The 20,400-nt window shown below is 37.9% G+C and overlaps 1 protein-coding gene across 1 annotated transcript; it reads right to left on the bottom strand.

The window, feature by feature from the left end:
- Positions 1 to 33: 33 nt before the first annotated feature.
- Positions 34 to 20,310, bottom strand: LOC132200329 (collagen alpha-5(IV) chain). The gene is made up of 40 exons (XM_059625723.1): positions 20,076 to 20,310; positions 15,131 to 15,239; positions 14,696 to 14,784; positions 14,525 to 14,569; positions 14,312 to 14,411; positions 13,889 to 14,010; positions 13,641 to 13,703; positions 13,498 to 13,585; positions 13,052 to 13,200; positions 12,551 to 12,842; positions 11,918 to 12,067; positions 11,195 to 11,371; positions 11,029 to 11,094; positions 10,810 to 10,908; positions 10,361 to 10,424; positions 9,991 to 10,088; positions 9,816 to 9,923; positions 9,681 to 9,760; positions 9,273 to 9,406; positions 8,727 to 8,842; positions 8,475 to 8,668; positions 8,344 to 8,417; positions 7,938 to 8,070; positions 7,600 to 7,705; positions 7,206 to 7,385; positions 6,862 to 6,977; positions 6,274 to 6,522; positions 6,018 to 6,216; positions 5,578 to 5,777; positions 5,426 to 5,525; positions 4,946 to 5,103; positions 2,662 to 2,743; positions 2,538 to 2,598; positions 2,306 to 2,483; positions 1,977 to 2,241; positions 1,665 to 1,850; positions 1,371 to 1,548; positions 1,177 to 1,291; positions 940 to 1,115; positions 34 to 791 (listed from the first exon to the last, which is right to left on the bottom strand). The coding sequence occupies exons 1-40, from the start codon at positions 20,166 to 20,168 to the stop codon at positions 575 to 577; spliced, it is 5,409 nt and encodes a 1,802-aa protein (XP_059481706.1). The 5' UTR covers positions 20,169 to 20,310; the 3' UTR covers positions 34 to 574.
- Positions 20,311 to 20,400: the final 90 nt, after the last annotated feature.

The raw sequence follows: 20,400 nt of genomic DNA, 5'->3' as shown, positions 1-20,400 counted from the left end.
GTTTGGTATTATTTTTTTAAAAATACGTCAACGTTATCTAAAGTACATTACTTTTTTATTGCCAGAGTTAAAAATTATCGCTGCGCAGTTGAAATAATTTATTGATCATGAGAGCAGAGTAGAAGACAGGATAGCTAACGTGGCGAACACACTCTTGAGTTCCTTTATGAATCATACATTAAAATACATTTATAATGGTACTGGTTGACTATAAGCTAATTTTAATTAAATTACATAACAAAATAATCAGGCATTCTAAACTTATAACTTTGGGAGTTGTTTGGAAACTTTCATAATTGTTACGCTCCATTACGCTCTATGCAGGGTTCAAAATTACCAATTTTAGAATCTAAAAATAATTAAAACAGATAAATTACAAGCTATAATTTCTATACTTAAATTATTTAATTAAAATGCGGCAGCTGATCAAAGTTATTGGCATAGTAACTTTTATGAACACAGATTAAAGACTTAAAATGCTCCAAACAGTTTTGCAGAGTTCCTTAGGAGCCACCATTTAAATTTTCCAAACTGTTAAACAGCTCTTTTTGAGAAGATATCACGTGACCCAATTTTAGCCCCTGAAATCATCGTTGTTGCCCCTCCTATTGCTCTGCGGCCGCCGTCTGCGCGTTGGCTGAGGCGCTTCAAACGCTCGGAAGTCGGGTTGCGCTCTGTTCACTGGTGGCAATTGTACAGGTGGTGATCGGTTTGGTGTCTTCCTCAAACACACGACGCAGCGACTCACGCGTTTAGTCAAATCAGCTGCCTTCAGAGTTTGTGGTCGGGGTCTGAAAAAATAATTCTCATAAATATATCCCTGATAAATATGCAAAGCACAGGAATAGGAAAATAAATACAAAAAAATTATTTATTAAAAATAAGCCAATCAATGCTACTATTTTTCTATTTTTTGAAATATCTATGCGTAATGCATACCTTCTAAACATGTCCATGTCATCCAGAGTGGCCAACCAGTAGGAATAGGCAGTGGAATAATAATTGCATCGACCAATGCCTTGGCACTCAATGAAAGGAGCTGCTCGGAATTCCTCCAAACATGAGCCAGGAGAGACCAAAGACTGGCCACTGCCCTCTGCTCCAGAGTCAGTGTGCTAAAATAAATCATAAATATTTCAATAAAAATTTAAAATTTAACTAAAAGAAAATGCTTGCCATTAGGAAGCTGTAGCCCATCCACATTTCTTCCCAGCCGTTGGGACAGCTTGGGAGAACCATTGTTTGAGAGTGGACGGCCAACACCCTGGTTGGTGCTTCGCAAACGGAACATCTGGAAAAAATTTATTTTTAATCAGTATTATTTTTATTATTTTTTGACTTATTTGAAGCAAAATTTAATTAGCTAGAACCTTGAAATGTATTTCTTGACATTAGGAGCCTGAATGGGCGCCATAGTCATGGGCATCGGCTCGGAGGTACTCAACCAGTACGAGTAGTCCGACCGGCTAGCATAGTCACAGACGTTGTTCAAATTGCAGAATAGATACGGCATGGTTGAGAATCGACGCAGGCAACTGCCCGGGGCACCTAACGAGACAAAATAAATCAAAATTGATTGAAACGCATTTAAATGGTTGTGTGTATGCAACCGGCATATCCGGTAGATATGGCAGTTTGCATAAATTTTTAACATGAAAACGTACCGAGATCCTGTCCATGCGCTTTCGCGTTTCCTGTGAGGTGGAGTAGTGAATATCCGTCCCAGAGACGAACCGTGCCGGTGGGACAGGCGGGCACCAGCACTGACTGCGAGTGCCGCGTGAAAAAGAAGCCCCTGTTTTTCGGGCCGGCGGCATTAGGTGCAGGAGGACCGGGAATTCCGGGCAGACCTAATATAATTATATAAATTTTTAATTTTCCTCATCAGTAAAAGAGTCTTATCAAATAAATAATTAAATATATAGTTAATATAAAATGACTAAATAATAAAAAAATAATTCAAAATATTAATTTACCAGGTTTGCCGTCATAACCAGGGATTCCGTCTCTCGCCCTGTCTCCTGGTCGGCCTCTTGGGCCCTCCAGGCCAGGCAGACCGGGCACACCGTCAATTCCCATTTCCCCTCTCATGCCTGGAAATCCAGATAGCCCGTTTTCACCGGGATATCCCCTCGGACCTTTCATTCCCGGCAACCCTCGATCGCCCTGATCGCCTGGTGGATTTGGCTGGTAAAAATCTTCCGGAATGATGGCAGGCTCTCCTGGTGGGCCCTCTTCACCCTGAGATACACGTTGTTGCAAACTTAGCCTTTTTTACACTCTAAGAAATTATCATACTGCTTACCATATCACCCCTTACACCAGGGAAGCCTTGCACACCGGGTTCGCCGTCGTCGCCCCTTCCACCTTGAAAACCTTGCAACCCAAATGTACCGTTTCGACCTGGGGTACCTCGCTCTCCCTTTCGGCCGTTGTAACCGTCTCGGCCTGGATAGCCAACGTCACCCGTCATGCCCTTCAAGCTGCTCAGAAAAGAGTGTGAAATTTTAATTTAAAAAAAATTAGGTTTCCCAAACCCAAAATCAGCTTGGCCAGGTTCTCCTCGTGGACCCTTGATGCCGGGGAAACCAGGGCTTCCTAAAATTATGAAAAATCTTGAATGCAGAGAACTGCCAAATATCAAAATAAAAATAAACTTACCATCAATTCCAGGGGAGCCTCCGCGGCCGTCGTATCCTGGTAACCCGGGTAGGCCTACGTCACCGATTATTCCTTTGATACCCTGAAACAAATTAATATATTATGGAGATTTAGAAAAACTTTAAAATCACAAAATACAAATTAAAGTTCATTGGAAAGTATTGTTATTTATCATTTTTAACTCTCATTTCATGAAAATATCATTGTCTAAAATTCATGAAAGACCAAACATTTCTAACTTTTAATTTTTTCCATCTATGCCTCTGAATATTAAATTGTTTATTTTTTATTTTTTATCACATTTTTTTACAGAAATTTCTACCTTTTCGCTTTATTTTATCTCATTTAGCTTTCAGGTTAATAAAACTTTTATCCCACGCTCATTATGTAAATATAGTTCAAGGGCCCGTCTTTGGATGTGTTTGTACTGTCATTGCCGTTGAACTCATTATTCTTTCATCACTCCCTGTGCTGACAAAGGCAAACAAATTTGGCCCAGTTTTGCTTCACTAAACGCTCGATATGAAGTTTCGCATTCAGCAAAGCTTATGTGCTCTTGTATATGATATATTTATTTTTCTAGTAAAAACTCCCACGATTTATATATTCAACCTCCCGCCGGCATTGCATCCAATAATTCTGATTTGGCTGTGCCACTCTGCGGCATCTCGAGCCCTTTGTGTCGTCATTGCATCACACATTAGCCGCACGAACGAAGAAAGGCCGGGCCGATTGCACGCGGGCACCATCGTTCACCGGGTCGCACGCGCACGCTCTCCCTTGTTCGTGTTTACGGTTGTTTCCCTGACAACAAACTGCATGTCCTGGCCGATTCAGTGTTATTTCGGAGGCCAAACGAGCAAGCAGCCGGACAAGTGTATTTCGATCAAATCTAATACGGAACTGAAAAGTGCGCAAACGATAATAAACGCAACCAGTGACACACATTTTTCGTAAAGTCAGTGCTGAATTTTAACTTTGACAGAGGACTTGGTTCAAAAGTGCTCCTATTGATATGTAAATATTTTAATATTAACAACACTTTTACAGTTAAAAAAATTGTCATTATTTTTTACATTTCTTAAGAAACTTTGATGTGTGAGTGTTAAATACGAACAAACATTTACAAAAAGTCGTGCCCCCAGCCGTTCCACCTGCCTCCGATTGGCCTTCCGAGCCGCCAGCCAAGCTCCAAACCAGGCGTGCTCAGCAAAAGCGCCCCTGAATGTTTCTCCACGCTTGATCTTATGAGGGAACATCAGTCCGTCTCGCCGCCCTGCTGGCTGCTGTCCAAAATCTTCCGCAGGCGGGACGCCCGCCTCGGAAGCCCCCCTGATTTGACGGCCCCCGTCCCCCCACGTGCGGCTGACCTTTCGCCTTACTCCCCGTTGCCGGCAATCAGCAGCCGCAGAGAAAGTGCCTCGAGCACCAAACAGGAAAGTGAGGATCCTGCGGAGGAAGCAGCATCATCCGAGGTACCTACTGAACCGCATCCGACACTTTTGCGGCAGAAAACTTACATCGTGACCGACCCTGTAATTGTAAAAGGTCCGGCGAAGAAAACCTTGAAAAGACGCAAGTTGGACAAGAGCAAGGCTTGGGGTGGTTTGAAGCAGGAGCAGAACTTGCAATTAGGTGTGGCTAAAGGGGGCATGTTTTTTGTGGTTGGTGCTGAGGACAATGAAAATAACACGTCGTGAAAGAAAGACGAGACAAATTGTGTTGAACTGATTTGTGATCATCCACGGAAAAGCAAGAGAGACTGCGATTTGAATTTAAACGTTGTGATATTGTTAAGATTATAGAATGTGTTTTGTTGCGCAAAATATTGTCACTGATACGTTGATAATTACTTCCTAATTGCTCGAGTCAATGACCTGCGCGCGACGGCTGAATAAGGGAAAGTCATTTGCCCGCTGGGTCACTGGGTGAATGAATTTATCACGCCGCCCAATCAAACGCTAGAATTGGTGAATTCACGTATTTGTACAATTTTGAAATAAAATTTTTGTCTTCATATTATCTCATTTTTCTTTTATGAAAAAAGGTTAAATTTTGCTTCAAAATAATTTAAATTTGCATTCAGCTTTTATCACTTATTCGAAATTGCTCACACAGGCTGCTTTTCAAAGCTCTACAGTCTACTTAAATAGCAAAACTTATTAGTCGAGATATTGATTTGCAATTTTCTTCTTTTCCCCTGTGTGCCCTTCGCGTGATCAATCAGCAAAAAATAAGCCGATATCGTGCATGTTATGCAAAATAAAGCTAAAAAATAACTCACAGTAAGAGATAATCCGTTTGGCCCTTGACGACCTGGGGGACCATCGGCACCATAATCTCCGGGGCTTCCCTTCTGACCAACACGACCTGGTCGGCCTGGGAACCCGTCAAAACCAGGTTCACCCTGTTCACCTCTTTCAACGTCTCTTGGCTCCATACCTAATAATATTTAAGTAAATTTAATATTAAGAAAAATTTGAAATTAAGGCGTTAGAGAACAAGTTTATCAAAATCTTTCTTGTCACTTGACGCATTAAATTTTTTAAATGCTCTATCCTTTTGATCTGCTTTATTTGATTAAATTCAGGTTACATATTTATTTGAATTGGAAAAAATTATTTCATCAATCAAGCTGTACTTATGGTCAATTTGAGAATATGAATAGTTTTTAAGGCATTAGAGAGCAATAAATCGTAAAGTATTCTCATTGGTAAGAAACCCTGCTTTCCCTTAAATTAAACATAAAAAGGATTTAACGTACCTGGAAGGCCTGGAGCTCCTGTCATGCCTTTGCCTCCCTTAACACCGATAACACCAGGGAGACCCGTGACGCCAGCGAAACCAGGACTTCCTTGTGGACCCTGAATCATTGAAAACTTTAATTAGAGATGACAATTCAGATTTTTAACATACCATAGCTCCAGGGAAACCCATTCGGCCGGGCTCCCCCCTTTCACCCTTATTTCCCAGCGGACCGTTGAGACCCGTTTCTCCAGGTTCACCCTTTGACCCTTCAGTGTACGGTGTAATGCCTGGTTCTCCGACAAAGCCTTTAGGACCTCTTGAACCCTGCACACCAGTTAGGCCCTCGGGACCGCTGTTGCCTTTCATTCCTGTACGAAAATAAATTTAACTTAAAAATAAAATTATTATTTTAGGATTTTAGGACAAATTTTGATCTAAATGATTGGATACCTCAATCCGCCAGAATTTTTATTATGATATTTATATTTAAACAAATCATGTTAATTCGAATATTAATTAAGACTAGGGTAAATATTTCCAGTAAATTGATAGAATGAACATGTTTTTTTTTATGTATGTTTCTCAAATAAATATTAAAAAATGATTACCTGGTCGACCGAATATTCCTGGGTCTCCTTCCATTCCAACTTCCCCTTTAAATCCGTCAGGGCCTCTTGGACCAATAAGACCCTGTTCTCCCTTTCGGCCATCTTTACCCCGAGTTCCCGAATAACCGTCGTAGCCCTGCAGGCCTCCATCTCCCTTCAAACCTTTGATGCCGTTAAACCCGGGTTCACCATTTTCTCCCTATTAAGGATATTCGATTGAGAACACAATGCTCGTCCTGAAATACTGATACCATACCTTTAAGCCATACAGGCCTATTAGCCCAGGGATTCCAGCATCTCCGCGTTGACCTTTAGGGCCTTCGTCTGCATTCAGATTTATTCCGTCGTCTCCTCGTTCTCCCTTTAGGCCATCCAGTCCGTCGATACCTGAGTAGCCCCTGGGACCCGTTTCACCAGGGTCTCCAGACATTCCCTTTGGTCCACTAAAAGAATCATCTCCAGGTGGACCGGGTTCACCAGGAATTCCAGTTTCACCAGCCATGCCCTAAAATATTTTATTTTTAAAAACATTACTTTGGAAAAAAATTTATTAAAACTGTAGCCTACCCCAAATTACAACAATTAATAAATAATAACTATTTTTAATTATGTATCAGTCATCATAAGAAAGGAGGAATAAAACATATTTGAATTAGGTTGACTGAGGAAGGCATTTTCCAATAGATATTAATTTATTTAAAATTTTTATTAAGTTTAACTCAATTAAATAAACATTATTTCTCTGCGTTAGTTTTGAATTGTTTTTGAAAATTCACGCAAATTTATTTTCCCCTATTCACACGAGGAATTTTGAAGAGAAAAATGTAAAGTAAAATCACTTTACCTTAAAACCAGGCATTCCAAACTGTCCGTCACGACCTTTCCGACCATCGTCACCCACAAATCCCTTTGGACCTGGTAAACCTGGTCGGCCTGGTTCTCCAGGTCTTCCATCGATACCTTTGAGATTCATATTTTTAATTATTTTAGCACATAAGACGCAACAGAAATGTAAGTCTAAATTTGGATACAAAAAGCTGTATGTTTATAAACTCTTTTTTTTCATTTTTATTCTTCCACTAATTATTTTGCCTCTAGCTTTGACCCCAGTGCAAATTATAATAAATCCTAAATTAGGGAACGTTTGTACACCGGAATATTATACAATTTCAAAATATTTTTCCTCACCTGGGTAACCGTTGTCACCCCTGTCGCCAATAGTTCCTGGTCTCCCGTCAAATGCATTGGTACCATTAAATCCTGGTAACCCAAATTCTCCGGGTTCACCATTGGGACCAGCTGGCCCTGGTCGTCCAGCGTCTCCTTTTACACCTTTGATACCCATCGAGCCATTCATCCCGTCATAACCTATTTTGTTTTTAAACAAACAAGTTAAATTTTTTGCCAAAATAATGTTAATATCCGTGGGAAGAGTGAAGGATGAGAGAGGGAAAAACATTTTTGTATTTAAAACTTCACAAATCTTAATTAATTTATTGTTATATTATATTTGACAGCATTTTAAAAGTTCTTTGCTAGCGCTTAGTGCAATTGATTTAGAACAAAATTATAAAAGACTTACCCCGGAGACCGAATGAGCCAAATACACCACTTAAGCCTTTTTTCCCAGGCAGCCCAGGCCTGCCCTCAGGACCAGCTCTTGCTTCTCCCCTTTCTCCTTTCCTGCCCTTCAGTGAAATTAAATTTAATTTCTACAGCTTATAATTGATAGTGATTGTTTTTTAGCTTCAGAAAATATAAGCAGACCAAAGTAAAAAGAAGGAATAAAAAAAAATTGGGCATTTTCTTATTTAATTTTATAATTGATGGGCCGGCGTTTTGTATGCTATCAAAAATTTAATTTTTTTTTTGCTCAAATGGTGTTAAAAATGCATTCAATTTAGTAATTTTATTTCTTACTCTAAGACCATAGATCCCGGCTGAACCAGGCGCACCCTTACTGCCTTTCTCACCAGTGTACCCTAATGACCCAGGTCGTCCGTCAATACCATCAAAACCAGGGTTACCGTCCATTCCTCTAGGACCAGGTCGCCTAAAACAAACAAAACGAGTTTATTCAAGTTGATTTTAAACATGCTATTACGTTTAAGTTCATTGTCAATTCCAATAAGATACAAAATCATTTTAAGATACATTCCACTTTTAGTTATTTAAAATAATTTTTAAATGTGTCGTTTTATTTTAAATATGCATCAATTCCATGCATAGATTAGAACACACTGGTAAATAAATAATTTTTAACTGCTCCATTATTTTACAGTAATTTCTTGAATTTAGGGATGCAGAAATTATCAAAATTTATTACCCTGGCAGGCCTCTTTCGCCCTCCAAAATTGACAATCCTAGGTCACCACGGTCACCTTTTGGTCCAGAAACGCCCTAAAGAGCATTATTTGATAATTAATGTTTTGGCAAAATAATGCCGTTGTTACTTACTGGGATTCCAGGCCGACCATCTCGGCCAGGAGAACCACTTGGACCCTTAGGGCCTTCATCTCCTGTTTCACCTTGGTGGCCTTGGAAACCACTCTCACCCTGTTTTGTTGGCCCAGGCAGCCCCTTCAGGCCGGGCATTCCTTCAAATCCAACTTCGCCTTTTTCACCCTTTGGCCCTTGAAATCCCCGTGGTCCTGCGCAGCGTTATTTGCATTACATTAATTTACCTTCTGATTATTTTTTACGTAATACCATAAGGTCCTGTCCGCCCTTTTTCTCCTGGTTCTCCCAGTACATCGAAAATAAAGTTGGGAACTGATCCCATTTCACCCTGTGGTCCTTGATCACCTCGTGGCCCCTTTGAACCCCTAGAAATTTAAATATTATGGTATAAGTGGAATATTTCGAATACTCTCATTGCTAGTATTATTTCATTTTTTCCAAATATATTCAATAAAATCAGTTAAATTTTTTCTCATATTTTCAGGGCATTCTGATTTTGCCCATCTATCAGTCCAATCGCATGGCTGGTGAGGTTTGCGCTCACAGTAATATCGACTAACTTAAAAAGTTAAAATCAATCAATTTAAGTTGCTACGAGTTATTAATTTAAAAAATCATGTTTTATTGTTTCCGAGTATTTAAAAAAATTCTAAAACCAATTTATCCCCTCCCCGCTTTTAATAAGTTTATTAAATAATAGAAACTATTTCCAGTTTTTATTATGATTGTAAAGAACAGACTGAAAACCAATTTGTAGTTTGTTCCAATTAATATCAGGCTGATATAAAGTCATACTTATCACCGGGATTTCCTTGGGGACCCACAAGTTCATAGACAAGTCTGTTGTCAGCTTCTCCTTTTTCTCCATTCAAACCGTCAAAACCAGGTCTGCCGTCTCTTCCTGGAATGCCAGCTTCACCGAAAATTCCCTGTTAAAAATAAATTACTTAAACTGTGAATTTTTTAATAATACAATAGATTTGAGGCTGCTGAGAACTATGCATGCATATTATTGTGGGAAAATAGTTTAGGAACAGATTATTAGTCTGCAGAAGCAGCATGATGTAAATTACAGCGTGTATAATTATTTTACTGGCGGTAAGTTGAGCGCCTATGGTGTTTTGAAAAAATCTTCTCTTAACTTATTAAATGCATTTTTTAAGTAATTGTGTGTGTAAATATGATAAAAAAAATTAACAAAACCTTTTCTCCTCTCGCGCCTAGTAAGCCATTTAATCCAGGGTACCCGTCATCACCCCTATCACCTGGTTCTCCTTGGACACCTATTTATTTGTTTTCCCGTAGAGTGATGACTTGAAACTGCGTAATAATAATTACCAGGAAGGCCTCTATATCCCTGGTCCCCAGTTTCAGCAACTCTTAAACTTGAGCGCAGATCAATTACTTGTCCATCCAGACCTGTTGGGCCAGGGTCGCCAGGCTCACCTTTTATTCATTCAAATCATGATGTTAATAAAAGTTTAAATATATAAATTTTTATTTAAATATGCACCTCTTTGACCATCAGTCCCTACAGAACCAGGCATCCCTTTGAGCCCTACCAATCCTTTTGGCCCCTTCGGTCCTCGCGGTCCGGGTAAACCAGATTTTCTGAAATCATATTATTTAAAACCTATTAAATACAAAAATACTATGTCACTATTTTACAATCCAATCGATTTTTAAATTTTAGTGCAGAGCCATATTTAACTTCAAAATTGTGTTGGTCAGAATTTTCATTGATCTGACTTGGAAACGACCAAGACAAATGATATCAGGATTTTCAGAGTGCTTATAATTGAAATAGCAGTGAAGATTTAAGTGATATATATTTTAAGTGAAAAAAAAAACAGTTGCAATAAGAAAAAAATCAAAATCATTACCCAGGGTAACCATGAAGTCCTGATCGTCCGGGGTCGCCAAGGTCACCTTTCACTCCATCTCGCCCTAAAGTTCAAATCAAATCTCTAAAAAAACTATTGTGCTAATGGAATAAAAATATTTTAAATTTTGATCTACTTCGGTGCGAATTGAATTAAGCTTCGTTACTTATTTTTAGATGAAGCCTGTTTCCTCAATTTTTGAAATAAGCTGTCCGTCTATAATTTTATTAATAATATTTAACAATTAATGCTACAGAAAAAAATCCACCAAGGAAATTATGAAAGAGTTGAACAGGATGCTGAAGGCGTAGGTTGTGCTGATATAAAAATTAGTTCACAAGAGCGGACATCCTTTGAGAAAACGGAGCGTGGGATTTCAATAAGCTTGCCATCGACTTTTCTCTTATCAAATATTCAGCTTCATACGAAACCACGATTAATCAACTCACCATTTGGGCAAAATCCGCAGTCGTCTCCTCTAAATCCTTTGATACCTTTCGGCCCATCAAAGCCATCCAGACCGTTGAAACCTGGATCTCCAGGGAACCCTTTTTATAACAAAAACATTGCAATAATTATTGAGAGCACCTTTATTAAAGGGTTTTCACGTCAAAGTATAAAAAGTCCTTTTATTTTTATTGTTTTAAAAATGCACAATAATCACCAACCTGGTAACCCTGGCTCTCCAGGAGGACCAACGACATTTGCCCCATCTCCAGGCTGGCCCTTTAGTCCTAAATTGAATCGTAAAATTTATTGAATGAAAATGTAAATGGTATTATTTTTTTGTAGCAACTACAAACTTAATGCCGATAATTTTAACAAGATACTTACCACCATCTCCTGGGTCACCTCTGTCACCTTCAAGCCCAATGAAACCGTCGGGACCATCTGAGCCGTCTACTCCCTTTGGGCCAATCACATCCATGCCGATAAATCCTTTCTCACCCTTAGGGCCTGGAATGCCTTCGATTCCCTGCAGGCCCTGAGGTCCAATATCTCCAGGAATGCCTATCAAAAGCAACATATATGTTACAATTTTATTTGCAAAGTGCTTACAAATTATGAATCAAATGCAAAGCAGCAATTGTATTGAACTAGTCAACCAAGTATGGCAGACGTGCAATTAAATAGTAATTAAAAATAATCAAAACAATATTAAAATAGAAAAAAAATTACTTCTTGTTGAGCACTTAAGGAATATATTCCAATTTATTTAAAAAAGAATTGGGATTGACTTACAATATTAAACGTGAAAAACGTACAGCAATGTGTAAAAATAATTTTTGGAATATTTTTTTAAAGAAATAATTACAAACGCCAGCCAGTGAAGTTATAGGCCAGTGCTGATATGTGACTGGCAAGCAAGGCACAGCCGAGCAGGTTTCTTCACTACTACAAACATTTTTAATTATAATATGTATTTACTTTATTGAGTCCTCTCAACCTTAACTTTTAATTTTTTTTCAAAGCACGTCTTCAGTTCAGAGTATACTGATTTGATTATTTTTGTGCAATTCATTTGTGCAGGATTTATGACATTTAATCGTTACTTACCATTGTCACCCGCTTCTCCTTTGATTGAAGTTCCTTTGATACCTCTAAGACCAGGAACACCAGAATCACCGGGTTCACCTGGTGGGCCCTGTATTCCTATTAGACCTTCCATGCCCTTTAGACCGTTAGCACCCTGCAGACCGGGCAGACCTTTTAAGAAGAAAGTACATTTAAAAAACCTTTTTGTCAGTGAGAAACCTTCTTTTTAAGCAGGGTTTTCATCTTTGTGCAAAAAAGCGCATTATAATCAATGAGTCCAAGCATAAATATAATGATATTCAAATTCAATCAACTTCAGCTGCAATAATTCACAAGAAAAATATCAAAGAAAATCTAGTATGAAAAATTATGATATTATTGTATTTATTCTTTTTGTGAAGTTAGTGTAGTAGTTTGAATAATTTTCTTTCTTCGGAGGTTTATAAAATTCATGTACGCATTGGAATTTGATTCCCCCCCCCCCTGTTTTTTTACTGTTTTTTAGATCAATTTGGGAAATAATTTATATTTTATCAAAATGTTCTTGACAATAAACTGTTGTTTTGCAACAGTGCAAATTAATTTAAAATGGATATTTAAAATGCAAGTTTGCAATAGCTGATTAAATGCGCAGCTCCAAAAACTGAAATTTACCAATGGGGCCTTGTGGCCCTGCAACACCAAATTGTCCTTCCTCGTCTAAAAATGGATCATAAATTCCAGGTTGCCCCTCATATCCCTGAACACCAGGCCGGCCCACCCGTCCAGGTTCTCCTTGTTCTCCTTTGCTTCCGTCGAGTCCATCCAGACCCAAATATCCCGGTGCTCCTTTGAAACCCTTAGGTCCGGAAGGACCGATAGGCCCTTCTTTTCCCGTTTTTCCCCTAGGTCCGTCATCACCGTGTGATCCCTTCGCTCCTTTAAATCCCTGCTGGCCGGGATATCCCTGTGGAAGACACAAGCTTGAAGAAATTGCAAAATATTTAAAAGAGTAAAGATGCGTCTGTGAAATTTGTTTTAAATAAAACGGTATAATTAGTTACACAAAATGACAGAAGTATTTAAAATAGTTTCCAAGATACTATAATTTCATTAATTAAGTATATGTTAGTTTTCATTCATCTTAAATTTATTTGTTAAAAAAAAACAACAAACCCTTGGTCCTTGAGGGCCAGTTGGTCCAAATAGGCCTTTCAAACCCTTTTCTCCCTTGTAGCCCTTATCACCCTTAACTCCTTTGAAATTCCTTACAGGTGGATCAATCTCATTATAGTAGATAACTGGACCTGGATCTCCAGTTTCACCTACACAAAAATTATTCATTTTATTAGCAAAAAAGTGTGGAATCTAAAAATTACATTTAATATTAAACAATGATAAATAAAACGTGGTAAACAATAATAATAAGGTATAAATTATGACTCATTGTTATTATTTACCACGTTTTAATAATAATAAATAAAAAGGTATTGACATCGCGCTGCAAAATTTTAACCATAAGTAATAAAGTTGTGTGGGTCGTCGACGCTTCACAAATCCGTATATTGGAAGGAAACATACATATTTGAAAATTAAATTAATTGATTTGAATTATATTTTACCTTTATCGCCCTTGGCGCCTGGCCCACCAGTATTCATGTCACCAGGGTCTCCACTCGGACCAGGTGACCCAACTGCTCCAGGAGGACCCTAAAGATTTTTGCATAATAAACCTATTCAAATCTCCAATCCCTTAAATTCTCACCATGTCACCAACTTCCCCGGGAATACCGGGAAGGCCTTCAAACCCTCTGTATCCTCTTTCGCCCTAAAACAAAACATTGCATCAGTTTATTTTTGATGCAACCAAAGTTTGTTTATTTTAGTTTTGGGCAGCACAAAATATATATTGGACTAAACAACGATGACAAGAGCCAACGCACGTTGAAATTTTGCAGTGGCCGCAATCTGCTCAGCGTAGTGCAAAAAAAGACAACTGCAAAATTAACTCACGTCTAAACCAGCCCTTCCAGGGATGCCGGCTTCTCCCTTGGTGGTTCTTGTGTTGATTCCGCCCTCGCCAGCGTCTCCTTGGGGCCCTTTCATTCCGTCTAGGCCAGGTAGACCTCGATCACCTTCAAAATTCAATTTATTTTAAAACCAATACGCAATTAATTTTATTAAAAATTAAGTTATTTTAATAATAAATGACCACAAACCTCTAATTTTATAATAAGGGGATTAAAAAATATTTATTTAAAACGACCTTACCAGTCTTAAAATTAATACATCTTGCGCTTATGCAAATCAATAGCACCATGAACAGCGCATACTAATTGATTATGAAAACAAAACAAAAATTAAGTGATTTTGGGAAAAAGTTTGCTGAAAATCTTATGTTATCATTAATTTTTTAATAAACAGATGTTTTGGTACCTGGTCTGCCTTGTCGCCCAGGTTGGCCAGGTCGTCCATCAGTTCCGTTGCAACCCGGCAGACCGACTGGTCCAATGGGACCGGCATCTCCGAGCAAACCCTAAAAATAATTTTTTTATATTATCATAAATTTCATTTTTATTCAAAATTAAGAGTGCGTGTGTTGATTATGATTTTTTTAGAATTCTTGTAGGCATTGTTTATTCAACTTACCATCATACCACGTGTGCCCGGAAAACCAGGAACGCCGGTGTCACCCTTAATTGAAATTGTAAAATTTTATCAATAAAATGCATGTAAATTAATCTAAGATTTATCTCCTATATTAAAATTTAAAATAATTATCAGCTCTCATCTATATCGCTAAATATGTATTCAACTCACTCTGTGACCCTTTTCACCCTGCGATCCAAACTCTCCGTAAGCACCCTTTTCCCCTTTCACTCCTGGGGGACCCTCAGGACCCATGTCACCTTTAATAGAATAAACAAAATATTTTAAGGCATGTTTTTAAAACAGATAAATTTAGTTTTGTGAAAATGTCGATATTGATCTGCTTTGAAATGTTAAATTCAATATATTTTTTTAATTTCTGCTCTGCCTATTTTAAAGTGTAATTTTATAATTTACTGATCATGGCAATTGACAGATAGGAAATTATTTGAATATTCAAGAATTTTCACTACTTGAGATGTCGTTGGTAAAGAAAAATGAGCAATTCTTTTGTGGAATTATTGTTGTAATAAAAAAACGTCACTTTCAGATTCGGACAGATTTTTCTTGTCTTGTGATAATTTGTTATTTAGTTGTGCAACTTACCAGGGAGCCCCTCGTGACCTGGCATGCCAGATATACCCTTGGCACCAAGTTCTCCTTTGATGCCGGTGCAATCGCATTTTTCTTGATTAGGTGCGCAACCTTTACAAGCCTGAAACACAGTTATCGAGAGGATGAAATTGATAATTAACAATGAACTTTTATAAAACTGCTTGGACTTAATTTATTTAAGACCAATTAATATTTTTGATCGTTAAATCCGGCTAGTAAAATGAATAATTAAACATATAAACTAAAATTTTACCCATTTAAATTATTGTTTGGATTATTTTTAGAGATGAGATAATTCAGGTAACCATAATCTAAAAAAAAACAATAACTAGTTGCATATAATTTCAATAACTATACAATCCTTCCATTCGAACATTCAAAATTTGAGCAGAAAATGGTTTTAACGTGAAATATTTAATCGCCTGTCAAATAAAAAGCCTACGAAGGTCAAGACAAGTGTTATTGGGAACGAAGCTGTTGAAAATGAAACCGTTCTTAATTTACATGTGTATAGGGGTCTTTCAAAGGGTTGGGCCACGTGCAAAGCGGTCATCGAGTAAACATCCTCCAGTCAGTCAGTCAGCTTGCTGGTTTTAACTGTTTAGATCTGGCCAGCTTTTTTATTAACAAAACCGCCGAAAAGACCCGGCGCGAAAGATATTTCAGGGATGAGTGCAAAGGAAACGCTTTGGCGCTCGGCCAGAAATTGCATTCTCGTGGGGAGTCGAGAGATGCATTTTATTTTTCCTCTTCTCTCATTCGTTTCCAAACACACTCACGCCGCTTTGTATGGCTTTCGTCGCCTTCTTTAACCCTTCCTCGGTGAATTAGATTTAATTTCGAGAGCCAAACTTTCTGTTCCGACCATCTGTTAGCCTCGCGGTTTGTTTTATTTGGCGTCGGGTGCAAGATTATAAATTCACGCCTCGATTTTACGGCCCACTGGACCACACATTTTTCTCACGGGATCTCAACTTTCTGGATCAAATTCTTTATAAACGTGCAGTGAAATTACTTTTAAGAAATAACTAAAAGTAGCATCATAGCCCTCCAATGAATTTATTTGTGATGGATTCCTAAGACTCTAATAATTTGGAAAAAATTTTAAAATAAATTTTTGAGCCACTCAAAACATACTGGTGAGCACAAATTTTTTGATTCATTGGAATTTGTGTATCTTTCAATCTGCTATACTTTTATAGTCTCAACAATAATTAATTCATGATTCCACAGGAGATAAAATTTAAATTTGTGTGCACTCTACAATGTGGCTAAGCCCGAAGCCCCCAGAATGATAATTAGAGAAGAAAGGCGGGCATTGGCCAGAGAGACAATAAAATTTATTGCTTCAATGAGACAATTGCTGGGAGGAATGTTGATCACAATTATCTGACTTCATTCCACTGTTGCCTCAGAAGTGGATGTTCCCTAATTTTTATTTTTTTCACTTGATTTTAAATAATTGGGATAAGAGAATTCATGGCAATTTATTGAGCATATAGAAATTATTGGGATTTTTTACTTAAGAAAATGTTGTTTAAATTGTACCTGTTGATTACCACACCTCTTTTTACAACCTTTAGATCAGCTTTTAATTTACATCTTAAATTATATACGATCGGCTATGCCAACACACTCTTTTTACTTTGTTGAAAAGTCACATCATTGCAATAAATAATGCAATTCTTTGAAAGACGCTCAAAACATCCGAACGGCAGATTATTCATTTGGACCACCGGAAATTGTTATCTCAGAGCAGCTAAGTTCAAACGAGATATAAAGCATTTTTTGCTCTTTTGATGCGCTGAAATAAAAGCGTGAAGTTTTTTCTAGATTGAGTGGTTGACAAAACAGAGCTCAGTGGAGGAATTTCTATTAGAGGACGCTAAAAACGCGCGCGTGCTTTTAACGAGAATTTCTGACAAGCCGACGCTTTTGTTAATTACTCTAATTTGTCGTCAACTCATTTTTTCAGAGTGTAACACTTACATTTTACGAGCTCTTCTGAATCATTACCAAACAGTTTATGTAACTTATGATTGCCATTCGAATTTTTGCAAGATAAAGCATGTGAATCAAAACTATTAAATTTACTTATAAGAAAAACAGAAAAAATATTTGACGTATCCAAAATTAAAAGTTGCAAATTAAGAAAATTAATTTTCTGCGTTTTTGAAACATCAAAAGTATGTTGAAAATATGATTGAAATAAATTTAAAAAAAAGATCAACTTTTAATAAATGTTTTTGAGGGAGAAAATAAATTATTTTAAATTCTTATTAAAACTTAAAATAATATACCCCTTAAATTATTTTATTCCTCCCATTAGTTGCTTTTGAAAATAAATACCAAATGTGACTCTTGTTCCTTTTTATTTTACTTGATCAAAAGTGCATTGGCCTTTCCAAAATGCACAGCGTGCCATTCAACGCCGTTGATGCGTTCTTTTGACTTTTATTGAAAACGGACATATTTATGCGTGTAAGCAGACATAATTTGTGTTTGGAATGGGCTTTCACTTTCATCTAGAAGGCATCGCCTCCAAACAGTTAAGTCATCGCATCCCCTGCATATGCTCAACACATGGCTAGTTCTTTGTTTATATATTCGGTCTCGCCAGCTATAATTTCAAAAAAACTATATAAGCTGAACGTTCATGGTACAGGATCAGATAGTAAAATAAAAGCATCAAAAATAAAGTAGAGAAACCGACGCGATGGTCAACCAAAGAAAAATTCAAAGCCCACGCACTAAAAGACACATTTGCATACAAATCACAAATTCCATCGCAATGAGAAATTTTCTTCCACTTGCAATTAATTATTTTCATGATAAAATTTTTGTTTTTGATATCATTAGTCAGGGTAAGGTGAATATAAATTTGTATATTTAGTATTGTTATTATAAATAATTTTCACAAAAAGTATTTAAAAAAATTAATTTAACATTTAAATGTATTATTTACTTGTATTAATAAGCATTTTTGCGTTTTGGCTTGAATTTGCTAAATAGCTCTTGTTGTTGTTATTTTTTTTTATGAAATTGAGACTTGTTTATGCCTATCTTGGCTTTCAAGCCCCCTTGGCGCGACTGAGAGCACGTGGTACGAAGGCGAGCCACAGCGGAAAGAGTGCCTCTCTTCGCAGACAAAAGTCGACCCAAACGTCGGCGGCGAAGTCAAACAAAATCCTCGAGGGGCAGCCAATAAATTAGAAACACAGTAACCAAAAAGGCAGGCTGCGCTTTGTGACGTCATTCTCGCTAGAGGGGTGGTTTCCTCCCTTTTGCCGTACCTGAATTCTTTGGCGAGGCTCTCATTTTCCCCTGCCTTTTTCACACTGTATCTCAAAATACAACAACAAAGGCGCGTTAACTATGTTTGGCCAGCAATTTGTAGTTAGGTATCAGTCTAATTACAACAAGATTTATAGCCCTATATGAGACTGATAAAAAAAAAACAATGATCCGCTGCTGGACCGCCAGGAATTTTTAAGATCCGAGAAATGAAATGAAGAGATTGTCGGAAAGTCTTCTTTGAATATTATTTAATCAAGCAATTTATATTCAAAGCAGCTTTTTTGAGAAAGAGGATTACAAATCCTTTTCACGCTGCAGCAAGTGCACATCTACCCTTTTTTACTCGACAGGCGGTTCTCTTTCACTTTTATTTTACGATCTTTTTCACATTTGTGTAGGTCGAAGGTGTGGTTGCCAGTAAAATTCTATACGTGCATCTGTCGCCGATGTGCTCAATTATCATCGCTTCCTTTGCCGTTTTCCAGACAATCAAAGAGTTATTGTGGATTACAGGTGTGGAATTTTATTACATCTAATAATATGCAAATAGCGCTTGCGGGGGCAGAGTTTGTTTTTTAAATAATAGAGTTGCATTGATTAAAAAATGCTGGCATCTTAATTTGATAATTAAGTGTTCTGTAAATTTAAAATCACCCAACACACTAACAAAAAATATAGATTTTTTTTTGTTAAATTAAGAAATTTTTCAATCAGAATCTAAATTAATCGACTGGCGCCTCTGACAGAGTGAAAAATAGCTTCCCCAAATCACAAAAGAAACACCATTTTATACCCGCTGATCCTGTCGTTATTTCTTTTGAGACCGACCTTTGCCGCGCTCAACCTTCCTGCAGGTACAAATTTTACAGAACAAAAATGAACAAGGCTATATTTTCATGTAAATGTCGAAAAAATGGTAATTTCACGGCACATTATTAGGGGCGCCGATTCCCGGTGAGAAGCTGAGAATTTATTAAGCTCTTGTATCGGTGGCGAGTGACACGTTTAAGAAGCGCCCCATTGTTCGGGTAGGATGTTTATAGGTTTTTACTATGCCTGTACAGCTACCTCACAACTTACATGACTCAGTTTTAAAAATAATCAACGTAAATAATCATAGAAGCTAAATTTTTTAAATTATGTCGAATAAGAAGATTCAAAAATAAGTAGTAATAATTTACTTATCAAAATTAAAAGTAATTAAACATAGTATAATAATTCTGTTTAAAATTATTTTTATCATTCAACATCAGTTTACCTTTTTATTGCACGTACAATAAAAAATGCAGCTTTTAATTTTACTTTGAATATAATTAACAATATTTTCTAAGCCTGTTTTAAATAATTTTCTTAAATTTAACTTTTATACTGGCTTGCACTTTGAACAATTGTATTCAATTCATTCCTCCAGTTCCTCCAAGACCCAGCACCAGAGGGGAACCCCCTCCAGAGACACCCACCCTCCTCTCCACTGTCCCGAGACGTGCTCCCCTCAACTTCCCCTGAAGAGCATCGTGTCCCGTCTGCATCGACCCGGCGGCACCGAAAATCCAAAAATTTCCCGGCAGAAAGTTTGAAATTTTTATTTGCATTGAATTGAAGGAGTTAAAGGAAAGTTAAAAATGCTTGCAAGACTCACCGCTGCCTCCGCCTGGTGGACGATGAGCACAAAAACGAGGGCAGCGAAGGCTCCGACCTCGATGGCCCTTCTGCACAGCGTCCGCAGGACCATGACGCACCCGTCCGAAGCGACTCTCACTGTGGAAATCGCATCTCCGCCGCGTTTTTCCGCTTCGAAACGCCGAATTCGGAGCCGCCGACGAGCCGCTGGTCTTTGCTTGGTTGCGAAGCTCTGCAGTGTGGTGGCCCAAGTAAAGCGCCCTGCTCACTCGTCCGACCCCCACCACTCGGTCCTCACAGCATCTCCGCGACGAGAACAACCTCTCCTGTGTGCCGTGCCTGCT

Source organism: Neocloeon triangulifer, unplaced genomic scaffold (assembly GCF_031216515.1).
Source record: "Neocloeon triangulifer isolate White Clay Creek 2 clone unplaced genomic scaffold, ASM3121651v1 ptg000014l, whole genome shotgun sequence".
NCBI lineage: Eukaryota > Metazoa > Arthropoda > Insecta > Ephemeroptera > Baetidae > Neocloeon > Neocloeon triangulifer.
This window is presented reverse-complemented; position numbering and strand designations above follow the sequence as displayed.

Bases quoted from the DNA above. Each gene is read 5' to 3' on its own strand.
- LOC132200329 (XM_059625723.1), bottom strand. From the start codon at position 20,168: ATGGTCCTGCGGACGCTGTGCAGAAGGGCCATCGAGGTCGGAGCCTTC. The intron at 15,240-20,075 runs GTGAGTCTTGCA...ACTGTGTTTCAG, and splicing joins TCCACCAGGCGGAGGCAGCG to GCTTGTAAAGGTTGCGCACC. The intron at 2,484-2,537 runs GTTTGGGAAACC...TTTTCTGAGCAG, and splicing joins CCTGGCCAAGCTGATTTTGG to CTTGAAGGGCATGACGGGTG.